At 33.0% G+C, this 14,178-nt stretch overlaps 1 protein-coding gene across 1 annotated transcript; it reads left to right on the forward strand.

Moving 5' to 3' along the window:
* Window positions 1-2,589: 2,589 nt before the first annotated feature.
* On the forward strand, window positions 2,590-6,945 carry LOC137816917 (disease resistance protein RUN1). Its single transcript, XM_068620092.2, is given in 4 exon segments — window positions 2,590-3,203; window positions 3,527-4,616; window positions 4,720-5,022; window positions 5,791-6,945. Coding segments are annotated over 4 exon segments (2,940 nt in total). The 5' UTR covers window positions 2,590-2,721; the 3' UTR covers window positions 6,856-6,945.
* Window positions 6,946-14,178: the final 7,233 nt, after the last annotated feature.

Here is a 14,178-nt window from a genome sequence, read left to right on the forward strand (position 1 = left end):
TTTACTAGATTTACTATTGGATTCGTTGAAAAATGACTAAAGGTCAACTGATCCTATCTATTTTATTATCTTCTTGGTGTTAGACGATTTAGCATTGTGTTATATGGTCTAAACTGAAATCACATTTAATTTGATTATAAAATGACTATGATCTAATTTGGTACCGTAGTGGGGAATTCAATTTGAATTTGGTAATCATTTTTCCTGTTTATCTACAATCTGCATACAAAATCTTAACTTATACAACTTGTGAATTACAATGGTTATATTATCTTATGCAGGACCTTCATGTTGGTCATTTTCAACTTGCTTTATTTTACTATGATAATCAATCAGCTATACAAATTACTTTTAATCTATTTTTTCACGAGTGCACTAAACACATTAAGATTAACTCTCATATTGTTAGAGAAAAGCTTCATCAAGGTATGATCAATCTTCTTCCTATCAATTCAAATCTTCAATATGCTGATATTTTCACAAGGTCTTACCTCCTTCTACGTTCAATCATTTATGTTTCAAGACTTGAATTATAATTAAAGAATTAAAATCGGACAAATATTATAATTTAGATTATGTTTAGAGAAAAAAAATTAAGAGAGAAAATAAAAGTAAAATTGAATTTATTCATAGATTAAAATTTATTATGGATAAATTAAAAACACTAAAGGTTGTGTTTCAAATTGGAAGGGGGTGTGTGAGGATTTGAGATAGTAGATTTTGAGATAAAAGTTCGAAGAAAGTGAGGCTGCTTGGATTGAGGTATGTTAGAGTGAATTTGTGAGAAAAGTTGATTGAAGTGTGTGAATGATGTAATGGTTGTGAGAAAAATTTTAATTTTTTTAAAATGTATAAAATGTAAGTTTACAAATTTACCTTTTTTAAAAAAAAATATTTGAATAATGAAATATGATGTATTTTTGTGTAGATTTTAGTTAATTAAAAATTTGTGCATTATTTCCAGTACTTAACTATTATTTTCGAAAAAAATAGAGTTACTTAACATTTTCGAAACATGGAAGAGGTCATTAAAAATAAATGTTTTCATTATAATAGATATTTTAATATTGAAAATAGTAAAAAGTGTTTGAGAAATATTATTAATCAAATATCTCAATAAAATAAATTATCTAATTCTAAAATATATGGATTTTTTATTTATTTATTTTGAATTAGTCAAAATATGTAAAATAATGCAACTTTTTTATTCATCATGGGTAGAGAAAATCTTGCATAAAATCAGAGTATGTAGTTTAGGTGTTGCAACATTATTAACATATTTAATAGTTTAATATTTGTAAATTTATTAGTTGGATTGCATTATGGTCAATCCTATGCGAAGTTAAATAAATCCAAAACAGTTTCCCACCATCTAGGGCTTATATCATGTATATATGATGTATATGATTCATGCAAGGTAGCATATGAAACAATAATCTATGATCCATTATCTAATCAAAATTAGTACAATAAAAATGTGGTAATCAATTATATGTCAAGAATATATAAAGTGTAATCGATTATCAACTTAAAAAAATAAAAAAAAAATCTATTAGATTTTAATTAGAATTGATTTTAAGTGAAGGGTAAAAGAGTAAAATCATTTATGTCATGTCGGCTTTCTCCTCCTTTCTTCGTAAGGTATTCATTTTTTTTCACACCTTCATTTCTTTGCACTCACATAGATTCAAACATGAAACACACCTTTAAATTTGTCTTCGTTTACAATACCAGAAACAAACACAGTCTAAAAGAAGAAACTTTTAGAAATTATAAACTTTTTAATTTTTAAAATTTTTCTTTTTACTTTTGTCGATTAGAAGTTCCTAAAAAAAAGTTGTCCAAACATTTATGAGAAAAATCAACATGAAGCAAAGTCAATAAAACATTTCAATTGAGAGGAAAATTCCACAACATTTAAATTAAGGACGAAAATTCTATGAGCATACACTTGTACCGATTCTACTTCACAAATTACACAATTACTTAACTTTTCCAAACCACTTCGGAAAGAGACATGAAAAAATTTGTTGACATCCAAATTATACATGGTTCAAACAAAATATGAGAAAAAAAAATGTTTATACTCAGCGCTCTATATAGCCAAAAAGTCTAGAGTGCATTATTGCGTAGGAAACTAAGAAACATCCATGACATAGACACCACCAACATTGACACATGCCCTCTAATTTTTCTTTCATTTTTTTTCCACGTAATTTAAACATTTTCATCTAATATATTTATATGAACTATAAAATTCTGGTGCAGTTATCTTTGTTGTGCCCAAGAAGCTCTGGTATTTAATAAATAATCAGTGTATTCTTCTCTGTTGCAAGAAGTTGGATTGGGTCACTGGGTAAGTTATTCTGAATTTTACCTTCAAATAGGAACAATAAAACATTCAATATTTGAGTACTTTGATGTCTTCTTGTTTTCCCATGCTTTAATTCAAAGAGAACGGTTTAAGAATGTGAATTCCTCCTGAGAAAATAGATTATGGGACCTCCAGATGTCAATTTTTATGTTTGAATGAATGGAGCATAAGTTTTCTCAAGTGATAAGCAAGCTACTAGTGAAGGAAAAGTTAACTTATAAGTCACAAAACACCTCAAAAATCACACACTATCAATTTGCTAAATAATGTTTAGTTATTCACCCCTTGGTGAGCAAGAGTATGAGTATGAAGTATGATCATTACAGGTACAACACTTGAAATTCATAATGGTTGATCAGCAAATTATCGGTGTTGTTGCTTCAGTTGTATCATCTAAAAGATATGACGTGTTTCTAAGCTTTCGAGGTGAGGACACCCGGAAGAAATTCACAAGCCATCTCTATGATGCTTTGAAGCAAAAGGAAGTTGAAACCTTTATCGACTATCGTCTTGAAAAGGGAGAGGAGATCTCAACAACTCTCACCCAAGTAATTGAAGATTCCCATATATCTATTGTGATCTTCTCAGAGAACTATGCTTCCTCAAAGTGGTGCTTGGGTGAACTCAGCAAGATTATGGAATGTAAGAAAGAAAAAGGACAGATTGTGATTCCAGTGTTCTATGACATAGATCCATCCCATGTAAGGAAGCAAACTGGAAGCTATGAGAAATTTTTTGTAACTCATAAGGGAGAACCCATGTGCAACAAATGGAAAGCTGCTCTCACTGAAGCAGCCAATTTAGCTGCATATGACTCTCAAACTTACAGGTAAACTAAATGAATTGAGAGTGAGTAAAGTTGTATGTATAGTCCAAGTTTGGTTCTAAATTAAGCCAAATTTGATTTTAAGTTAAGCATACATAAACACCTTTCATACTTTGCTTAAGAAGCTTGCTGCATAGAAAAAACAAAGGCAATTTTTATTCTCATAAAATTTGGTTAATTTGGTCATATCACCATGATCTGCAACACATTTTGTTGCTCTTCTGCACTACCATTGTTGGTCATAGATTATGTGTAATATTTTTATAGTTACTTCTTTTATTTTTTAATTTGTTAGACTAACTACACATCATTTATTCATGTTTAAGGGTTGAATCTGAACTCATTAAGGATATTGTTGAAGATGTTTTGCAAAAAATGGCTGCTATATACCCAAACTGCCACAAAGGATTGGTTGGAATTGAGGAAAAGTATGAAAAGATTGAGTCATTGCTAAAAGTTGGGTCAAATGAAGTTAAAATCTTGGGAATATGGGGCATGGGTGGAATAGGTAAAACCAGCCTTGCTCGTGCTTTATATGAGAAACTATCTGGCGAATTTGAAGGTCATTGCTTCCTCGAAAATGTAAGGGAAGAATCAGACAAGCACGGAGAAAAAGCTTTACGTAATAAACTTTTTTCTGAGTTGTTAGGGAATAAAAATCATTGTTATGATGCAGGCTTTTCAGTAACCTAGTTTGTTTTGAGTAGGCTAGGACGCAAAAAAGTTTTCATAGTCTTGGATGATGTGGCTACCTCAGAGCAATTAGAAAATCTGATTGAAGATTTTGATTTCTTGGGACTCGGAAGTAGAGTCATTGTTACAAGTAGAAACAAGCAAATATTTAGCCAAGTTGATAAAATATATGAAGTAAAGGAATTGAGCTTTCATCACTCTCTTCAACTTTTCAGTTTGACTGTTTTTAGAGAGAAGCAACCTAAATATGGATATGAAGAAGTATCAAGAAGAGCAACTTTCTATTGCAAAGGTGTTCCTTTGGCTTTAAAAGTTCTTGGTGCAAGTCTTGGTTCAAGAAGTAAGGCAGCATGGGAATGTGAATTGAGAAAACTCCAAAAGTTTCCAAATAAGAAAATTCATAGTGTATTAAAATTAAGTTATGATGGCTTAGATCACTCTCAAAAGGACATATTTCTAGACATTGCATGCTTCTTTAGAGGAAACCAGAGAGATCGTGTAACAAACATATTGGAAGCGTTTGATTTTTCTGCAATATCTGGGATAGAAGTCCTTCTGGATAGAGCTCTAATAACAATTTCAGGTGCCAATCAACTAGAAATGCATGACTTGATACAAGAAATGGGTTGGGAAGTTGTTCATCAAGAATGTATCAAAGACCCTGGAAGAAGAACTCGGTTGTGGAAACATGAGGAAGTGCATGATGTTTTCAAATATAACAGGGTAAACTAAATACATTTTTGCTTCTATTTGTTAATTTAAGTATCTTTTAAGAATTTAGCTGCTACTTGCTAATGACTATTCTCTTTGGTTTGTTTGTTTTTAGGGAAGTGAAGTTACCGAAGGCATAATTTTAGATTTGTCTAAATTAATTGAGGATCTCTATTTGAGCTCTGATTTCCTGGCAAAGATGAGTAACGTGAGATTTTTCAAAATCCATAGTTGGAGCAAGTTTAACATATTTAATGTGTATCTTCCTAATGGTCTCAATACATTGTCTCATAAAATGAGGTACCTTCATTGGGATGGATTCTGTCTTGAGTCTTTGCCATCTAACTTCTGTGCTGAACAACTTGTAGAGCTTTGCATGCGTTGTACCAAGCTTAAAAAGCTTTGGGATGGTGTTCAGGTTTGGCTAAATGTACTACATTTATGGGGGTTTTTGACCATGATTGGGTTATTTTTTTTGCTTTTTACCAAAGTGGGGTCCGTTTAAAAAAAATTACAAATTTAGGCAAGTCGTGCCTATTCGACACGACTTCATATGCACAAATCGTCTCAATTAGACACGACTCTGTCATGTCATACTGAAATCGTGCCAACTTGGCACGACTTCTGCCCTGTCATACTAACTTCTACCATGTCATAATTTTGTTTGTTTTTTTTAATTTTATTGTTTATATATTTGGTAGTAAGTTATGTAATGTTAAAAATTAATTTGATACATAATTTTCTAAGAGTGTTAGTTTTAAGGAACAAAAAATTGGATAATTATGTATGAATCATGTTTGAATTGAATGAATAAATACATAGATAAAGAAAATGAATGTTCTAAGAGTGTTATGAATGAATAAATACATAGATAAAAAAAATTTATGACGTGCAGAAGTCGTGCCAAGTTGGCACAACTTCAATATGACAGGGCAGAAGTCGTGTCAAGTTGGCACGACTTCAGTATGACAGGGCAGAAGTCGTGTCTAATTGGGACGATTTGTACATATGAAGTCATGCCGAATTGGCACGACTTGCCTAAATTTGTAATTTTTTTTAAACGGATCCCATTTTAGTAAAAAGTAAAAAAAATAACTCCATCATGATAAAAATCCCATTTATGGTCTCATTCAAATTTTTCTTTTAGATGAGGTTCATGATTTGGAATTTAACATTTTTTTAACAGAACCTTGTGAATTTGAAGACAATTGACCTTTGGGGATCCCGAGACTTGATTGAGATTCCAGACTTATCCAAGGCGGAAAAACTTGAAAATGTTTCTCTTTGCTATTGTGAAAGCTTGTGTCAGGTCCAAGTCCATTCAAAATCTCTTCGTGTACTAAACCTCTACGGTTGTTCATCACTCAGGAAATTTTCAGTGACATCAGAGGAACTGACAAGATTGAGCTTAGCTTTCACCGCTATATGCTCAATACCATCATCAATTTGGCACAAAAGGAAGCTTCAAGCTCTTAATCTAACGGGGTGTTGCAATCTCCAAGAGTTAACAGATGAACCAAGAATTTATGGCTCCCTCACAGTATTGGCATCTAATGCTGCTAAGAACATAAAAAACCTTTCAACATTGAGAATGCTTTGGTTAGATGATTGTAAGAAACTTGTGTCTTTGCCCATGCTTCCGCCATCTCTTGAGAAGTTGAGTGCTAGTAATTGCACTTCTCTAGACTCATACATGACTCAAAGGCTGGTGTTACAACACATGCTGCAAAGTCGCATACCCTACTTGCGCAAACACTATCTAAGATGTTATGATGAAGAGTATTTACTTCCTGGAGAACATGTGAGTGATGAGTGTGGGTTTCACACCACGGGGAGTTCAATGACTATTCCTTGTCTTTGGAAAATTGAATTGTACGGTTTCATTTATTGCATCATTCTCTCTAAGGGATCACTCTTGCTCAGTGAAGTTTCGTGTTCTGTTTATCAAGATGGCATAAGGGTTGGCAGGTTCCAAAGAATGTTGGAATACGAAAGTTTGACTTCGAATCACGTGCTATATATGTATCATGACATCAATGAATTTGATACAATAACTGAAGTGCATGGTCATTTCTTCAGCAACATAACATTTATATTTGAAACTAGTGAAGCAAGCATACAAGAGTTTGGCATCTTTCCCATATATGGCTCAGAATCAGAGTTGAAACTGGTTGGTAGCAGAGAAGTTTTTGAGTCGAAATTCAGTACCCAAATCTTTAAATCTACAACATATTTAGATAAGTATGCTTAGTTATTGCAATAACATTTTGTTGTAATTATGTTCAGCAAGTTTGTTTTGAAAGAGTATTTGTGAGAAAATAGCACTAATTTCACCATTTGGTCAGTAAGTCTAGTAGAATACAACAAGCATTTCTCCCATTAAATCGAGGATCTCAAAATTAGCAAGTAAACTTCTAAGAGTAAACGAACTTAGGACTACAGAATAAAACAAAGTTGTATTTTGGAGAGGAGTAGAAAGTGAGAAACTTTAAAGTGTGTGATGCAAACCCGATCTTGAATCTTTGCTTGTTTTGGAGTTTATAATTTTGAATGGGTTTTATGGATGCAAATGCGAAAGCTGGATGATAGAAATCAGATTAGAAAGATGAATTTGATTTGCGGAAATAGAGGTTTAGAAGAGGTGAGACCAACTTCTAAAGAGTCATAGGCTAGACATACAAATTGGTGCTAACATAGAGTGAACTTGAGTCAAGTGAAACAACATTTGGACATAAATTTCTTACTCAATTCAAGTTGCATTTATAAGAGGCTTAGCACACTTATTTATAGTGCTAAGGCAATCAAGGTGCAACTTTTAACCCTAAAAAATCTTCACACCCATGGTGACAAATGTTTTCCTCTCGTTGGAGCAAATCCTCTCAAATTAGAGGTTGACAAGTGGCCCTTCTTCATTGATGGAAATCCTCTCCATTGAAGGGATGGCATATGGACCTTCATGTATTCCTTGTCACTCCGTGCTTTCTATTTGCACTCTAGACATTTCTTTGTGCACCCTAGATGTTCTAGAGTTGCATTAGGTCCAAGTAGGCCAAATTGTAACTCTAGCTAAACTCTTTTTTCCTATTTACACCCTACTCTAATTGACCCAATACATGGTCCATGAAAATTAGCCCAAAAATAAGTCCAAATAAAACCTACACTACTCTGAACAAATTTTCTTTTGGTGGCTAGATGGTTCTCCATCACCTTCTACTGCAAGTTTCCAACATGTTTTCATCATTTAAGCTTTCGGTCTCCAAGTTCCCTTCTTTAGTAGCTTCGTTCAAGCTTCCTAAGTGAATTTCAACTCCAAGTCTGATCTTCAAAAGGTCAAAACATTTACATTAGACGAATCAAGGAAAATATAAGCTACAAGAAGTCATTTTTAAGACTTTTTTTTGTAAAAACTTTGTTTTTGCAGAAAATTAGAACAAAATAAAAAACTAAAGGAAATGAAATTAGTGTAGAAAAATATTGAAAAATAGAGAGTTATCACACCTCCACACTAAAACTTTTTGCACTCTTATGCAAAATAAGAAGAAACTAAACAACAAATATTGTGAATGCAAACAACAAGACAAAATTTTCATTAATCAGAGTTTAAAGAATCTACCCAATACATTTTTTAAACACCAAAGTTAAGAAGAATTTCAATCAATTTAAGATATGAACCAGGATTGGTAACCTCATCAAGGTTTGTGTATCACTCATTCTATCAAGTGTTTAGGTGGGTGTTTTCACTCAAAGCACATCATGAATTATAAGCATCACCATAGGCTTGAAAAGCCACTAATTTCCACTACACAAGACACATGCTACTCAAGATCAAAAAGAAAGTGTTCAAGGCTAAAGCACCTGAAAGTATTTGAAGAACAATGGGGAATTGGACTTTAAAAAATAAGTAGGAAGCTACCTCTTTTTGCTTTTAGAACAAAATTCCTTGTTTCACCTTTACTTTTTCTGCTATCATTTCTTTATATATTTTTAGACCACAATTTCTCTTTTTGCTATCATTTCTTTATATATTTTTAGACCACAATTTCTCTTTTTGATTCAAATTTCTTAGCTTTTGATCTTTTTTAGACTACTTTTTGAATTTCTTCATTACAACACAATTTCTCATTCATTTATTTCCCATAAAGCTTAAGGTAATACCCTCACACTTATTTTTAACCAATTTCCAAGACGATTCCAAAGCTCCTCAAAACTTCGGGTTAGGTTTATCATGGTTTTTCACGTTTTGAGGCGTGTGATGAGCTAAAGATAAAAAAAATGGTTATAAAGCTCAAAGGGGTATACAAGGGTGAATGACAGATTGGCTAAATAACTAAAAATCAAGAATGACCTAAATCATTCCAAAAGTGCATGTGTAAGAATAATATCATAGAAAGTCAATTAAAGTTCAGGAATACTTACCATCATGAGTGAATCACACACAAGAAAGGAGTAAGGTCAAACCTCACTAAGGTTCATTCTAAAAAACTGATTTAGTGATTAATTTTTAATGAAAACCTCATTAACTTTAGCAAAAAAAAAAACAAGTCAATTAGGTTCAAAACTTAGTTAGATTGATGAAAAAGAAAACAAGTTTAAATTTTTTTATAGAAAATGATAATCGTCTTATGCAAAAATTTCTAAAAACAACCAAAATTTAAAATTAAGAATAACATATCTAAAGTAAAATCAAAGAAAAGTTTAAATAGAAAGAAAATCTATGTAAAAAGACATGTTAAACCACAAGGAAGGCATTGTCTAATCAACAAAATGCTTATTAACAAAGCAAAAATAACAAAGAAAAACTTATGATGCAAACAAAATTTTAACAAAAACAATTAAGAATAACCTATTAGACGGTTATGTTGTATCTTACAAAACACTAAAATTGGACCGTTGATAAGTGTCAAATTTTAGTAACATTTCATATTAAAATATAGGCGCTTATGGGTCTTAATAGCTAAAATAAGTATAAAATAACCCATAATTTATGAAATTATACTTTTTTATGTATTTTGTGATTTTAATTTAAATAAGAATGTTTTATTCCCAAATTTGTGTTAATTTCAGGATTCTAGGGAAAAATGAAGATAATTGGGCTAAAGGAGAATATACAAAGCTAAAAAGGGAAAATTGGAATGCACCAGCATCACCAAAGCTGACCCAAACTCACAAAAAGTCAAGATGCCACCAGTGGATCTCGATCAAGTGAGCTCATTCTCGCTTGAACGAGATTGGTCTAGTAACGTCAGGCCTTTATACGTTTTACTTGCCCAAGCGAGTCCATTAACGCCCAAACGAGAATTCACTTAAGCCCAAGCAAATTAGGTTTAATAAAAGGCTTGAGGCACAACCCTAGACGTGTAAGATTGAAAGGAAAAACCATTGAGTGAATTGTAACCCAATAGAAGGTGTTAGAAAACCCTAGAAGAGATAGTCATCAAGGAGAAACATCTGAAATCTTGTTTTCTTGGTCTCCCTACTTGTAACCGCCATCATGTGTGGCTAATTCTATCCTTTGGGATTGAGATTAATTTGTTCAAGGTCTTATTTATTGAGGTGATATCTAAACATAATATTTTGTTCTTAATTGATGATTGGTATTATCATTTTGTTAGGAATGCTTGTTTACCTTTATCTCAAAATTTAGATTTGACTGGAAAGCATTCCTAAGTTTCTGACCCAAATGATAATGTTTAACATATTTGAATGCTAGGAATAGATTTGAAATGTTAATTGTTATCAACGTCTGATCTTACTGATAAGTTGTTTTTATAAATATGCGAAGAATCGATATTTAGGAAGCTTCTTAATAATTTTATATGCGAGGAATCGATATAAAGGATTTTTATATGGGCATCAATATCAATCAAAGGACACAATATTGTCATGCTAATAAAAGTACAGAAGAATGAGAAAGATGAACCCCAATCTCTATTTTTCTAATTTAAACAACAAACTCTTTGACTTGTTTTCTTATTAATCATTGCCAACATAACAACTTTCAACAAACTTTTATTATTCTGCTTTATATTTAGTTAATCTTTTACTTGATTATTCAATTGTTCCTTGTGGGTTCGATATCCGTCATTAGGGAAAAATTATTACTTCTAACAACGCGGTGCACTTGTCGTAGAAAGTCAACAAGTTTTTGGCGCCGTTGTCGGGGAATAGTTTAATTTTTTAGTATAAATTCCTAAATAGTGTTAATATTCTAACTTTTTCTTGTTGTTAATAAATCTTTAATTTTTGTTTATTGTTTTAATTTTGTTACAGTTTCGTTTTTATTTTATTTCTGTTTATTTTTAATTTTCAAATATGCTTTTATTTTTCTTAACTTATTTTCAGATTTATTTTGAATTTAATTATTTTTTTAATTTGAATTTATTTTATTCTGTTTATTTTTAAATTTTAGAAGAATTTTTTTTTTGTTACTACTAGTGAATGTTTGTGCTAAGCCTTGATTTAAGTGTCATATATGATATTGAGAGGTCAAATTTTCAGAGACCAATTATTATTTGAAGCAGAGATTGAAAGGGCAGCCAAAAGAAAAAAAAAGAGACAAAGACAAAAGAGAGGCAATGAGACACTAGATAAGAGTCCTCAACCACTTTTTCTTTTCTCACTAATTTTTTTTCAAGAGGAAAGCAACATGGCATAAGAGCAAGCACCACCTCGTAGGAGGACACTTAGAGATTATGCCATGTACCAAGGGTCAAGGCATTTTCTCCATTTTTTTTCTTACCACCAAGGCCTTGAAGATGAAACCTGCTTTTCTTAGTCTCATAAGTTCCCATCAATTTACAACAATGGACCATGAGGATCCATAAACACATTTGGCTACATTTTATGAATTGGTGGGAATAATGGGCTTTCAATCAGGTGATATTGAAAATGTTTATATGCGTTTGTTTCCTTATATGCGTAAGTAAAGCTAAAGAATGACTCAAATCACATCCAAATCAGAGCCTCACTAGCTGGAAAGATGTAGAGGAAAAATTTCTACAAAGATTTTTTCCAATCTCTCGTTACATCAAAGAAAAGTCTGAAATCTCTATGTTCAGACGAGGAGCAGATGAAGCTTTATATGAGACATGGGAGAGATTCAAAATGATGCTGAGAAAAGGCCTAAATCATAGTGTTCTCGTCTATTGACCATGGTTGGATTGAATGTGTGAGCTCCGCTTCTGATTTGTCTCCAATTGGTGTTCTGAGATGCTGCTCCACTGGGACGAAGGGGGCTCTACCAGTTAATCACACTTCGACGATCAAGTCAGTGAGAGCATTCAAACTATAAGTATATCAATGTAGGACTTAGAAAAAAATATACCTTTACCGAGGTCATAAACCCCTTTTATAGACATTCCTTCAACAACTTTCATCAGTGAGAATATAATTTCAACATTCAGAATATAAATCTTTAACACAACATAATTCAACATGGTTCAACAGTAACAATATTCGATTAATGTGTACCTATTATTTTTCGGGTACCAACACTCTTAACCCCTTTGACCTTTATTTATTAATATGCTTCAACTAATTCACCTATTCCTCTTATTGTTTTTAATTATCTTTTCCACGTATACCAAACAAAATATTTGTGCTACCTCTGCAACGAGTTATTGGGCCCATACCGAGCTAAGCATGACTTATACTACCGGCCTGACCATACCTAAGTGTGTAGGTCGAACTGACTTATACTCTTGGCCAGTACACAAGCCCCCTCAGGCTCGAGCCAAGCTTGACTAGGCAAGGAGGCTTTTCAGTACTGGTGGCTGACACGACGTTTCCTCAAAGGGTAGGTGAGGCGCGGTTTCTGAAGCATTTATGATGAGACGTCTCACCACACTGAATCTAGGGTGTACACGTGGCGCGGTATCAACGGTGGAGAAATCCTACCGTTTTAACTTCTATTTTTTCGAATATACTCCTCTCGAGCCTCCATTTTTGCCACATTTCCATTTCCCTTTGCTTTTAAAGCCTTTCCCTCTTCCAAAATTTCTCTTCGACATTCCTTTCTTCCTCTTGTGCCACCACTCACCACCGTCGTACCAGGTTTACCACCATCACACTAGGTATGCCGCTTAACTCCCCTAATGAAAATCATCCATTCATTTTTTATTTGCATTACAAGAAACTCATTTCTATTATGTGCTGATTCTATCTTTCTTATGCTTTTGTCTAAACTACCTTCGTATTTTGCATGTGTTTTATGTTTTAGCTGATATTTGCTGATGGATTATAATACTGCATACCCCTAGGCTAAGAAAGACTCCTTAAATAGGTCTCTTTTTACACAACCCATCTACGAATTAAAGAGCTGAGAGAGGGTGGGTGTGTTCTTAGCAAAAAACTTGAAAGTCACGTCAAAGTAGTAGAGTGTAGAGAGGGAGAACTTATCTGTTGTGATGAGTCGTCGGACCCCGAGGGTCCATTCTGTTTTTTCTATGCCACCTTCTTTAAAAAAGGTTGTCTCCGTTTATCTTTATCTATTTTTGAAAAAGAACTATTGACCAAGCTAAATCCAGCTACACCCAAATAATTGGACGTTTATCCGTGCCTTCATGATTTTATGCTCATAGTTCGACATTTCGCCGACTGTGGAGTAATTCGAGTAATGAGAATTAAAGCCTCAATGTTCACATTTGAAGAATATAAAGAAAGAGTTTGAAATGCTTACTTGTTCAAGACACACAAAGATCAATCAAAGTAAAGGTTTTTATATTGAGCATCTAATGATTATAATGAAGAACACAAAGCTTGAACAATTACTATAAAGATATTGAAGATGAAAAGCCCAACAATGAATGTATATACAATGAAAAAGAAAATCCATCATAAAGTAATATTCAGTTGTGAGTTAGAGATAATGCTTATATTGTTTACATATGCTTAGAAGAGTGAAATATTGAGATTGGGTTGTGAGCTAAACCTTTGTAAATCTTTCACGCTGTGAAGTGTATACACTTGTAAATTTTAATGTTCTCTCAATAAAGAGGTTTTCTCATTCTTAAAAGGGGTTTTAATATTAGGGGAAGGTTATGACTGATTTCCTAGAGAGGCAGAAAACACTGTTGTACCTATAGAGGAAGATAATACTTGGTGTGCATGGAAAGGTAGAGAATACTTGGTGACTTGCCGACGTATAAGAATATTGGGTGACCTACAAAGGTGTAAGAATAGTAGGTTACCGAGGTGTAGAATACTTGGTGTACCTATAAAGGTGGTGATGGGTTGATACCAAATGATGGGTTGTTCTTCTTGAATAATGAGGTGAAGGTGACAGAAGCAATGGAGGTGATGGATCAAGGATGGCTCATATAGAGTTATGGGTTCCTTGTAGGTGCATGAAATGTATGGAGAGTGATTGGTTGGGCCACATCACTTGGAGAAAGGTGAAGGATCAAGATGTCTAACCTAGAGAGGGTAGACAAGGGAGTAGAAGCTTGCAAAAATTTGGCAGCATTTACTCATATAAATTGATCTTAGAAAACATGAGCCAAAGCACCCTATTTATAGAAGATGGTGCCTTGGAGAGCAAGGGTAGGATTGGAAATACACAAAAGAGGGGCTACTA

Source organism: Phaseolus vulgaris, chromosome 6, assembly GCF_051622355.1.
Source record: "Phaseolus vulgaris cultivar YP4 chromosome 6, ASM5162235v1, whole genome shotgun sequence".
NCBI lineage: Eukaryota > Viridiplantae > Streptophyta > Magnoliopsida > Fabales > Fabaceae > Phaseolus > Phaseolus vulgaris.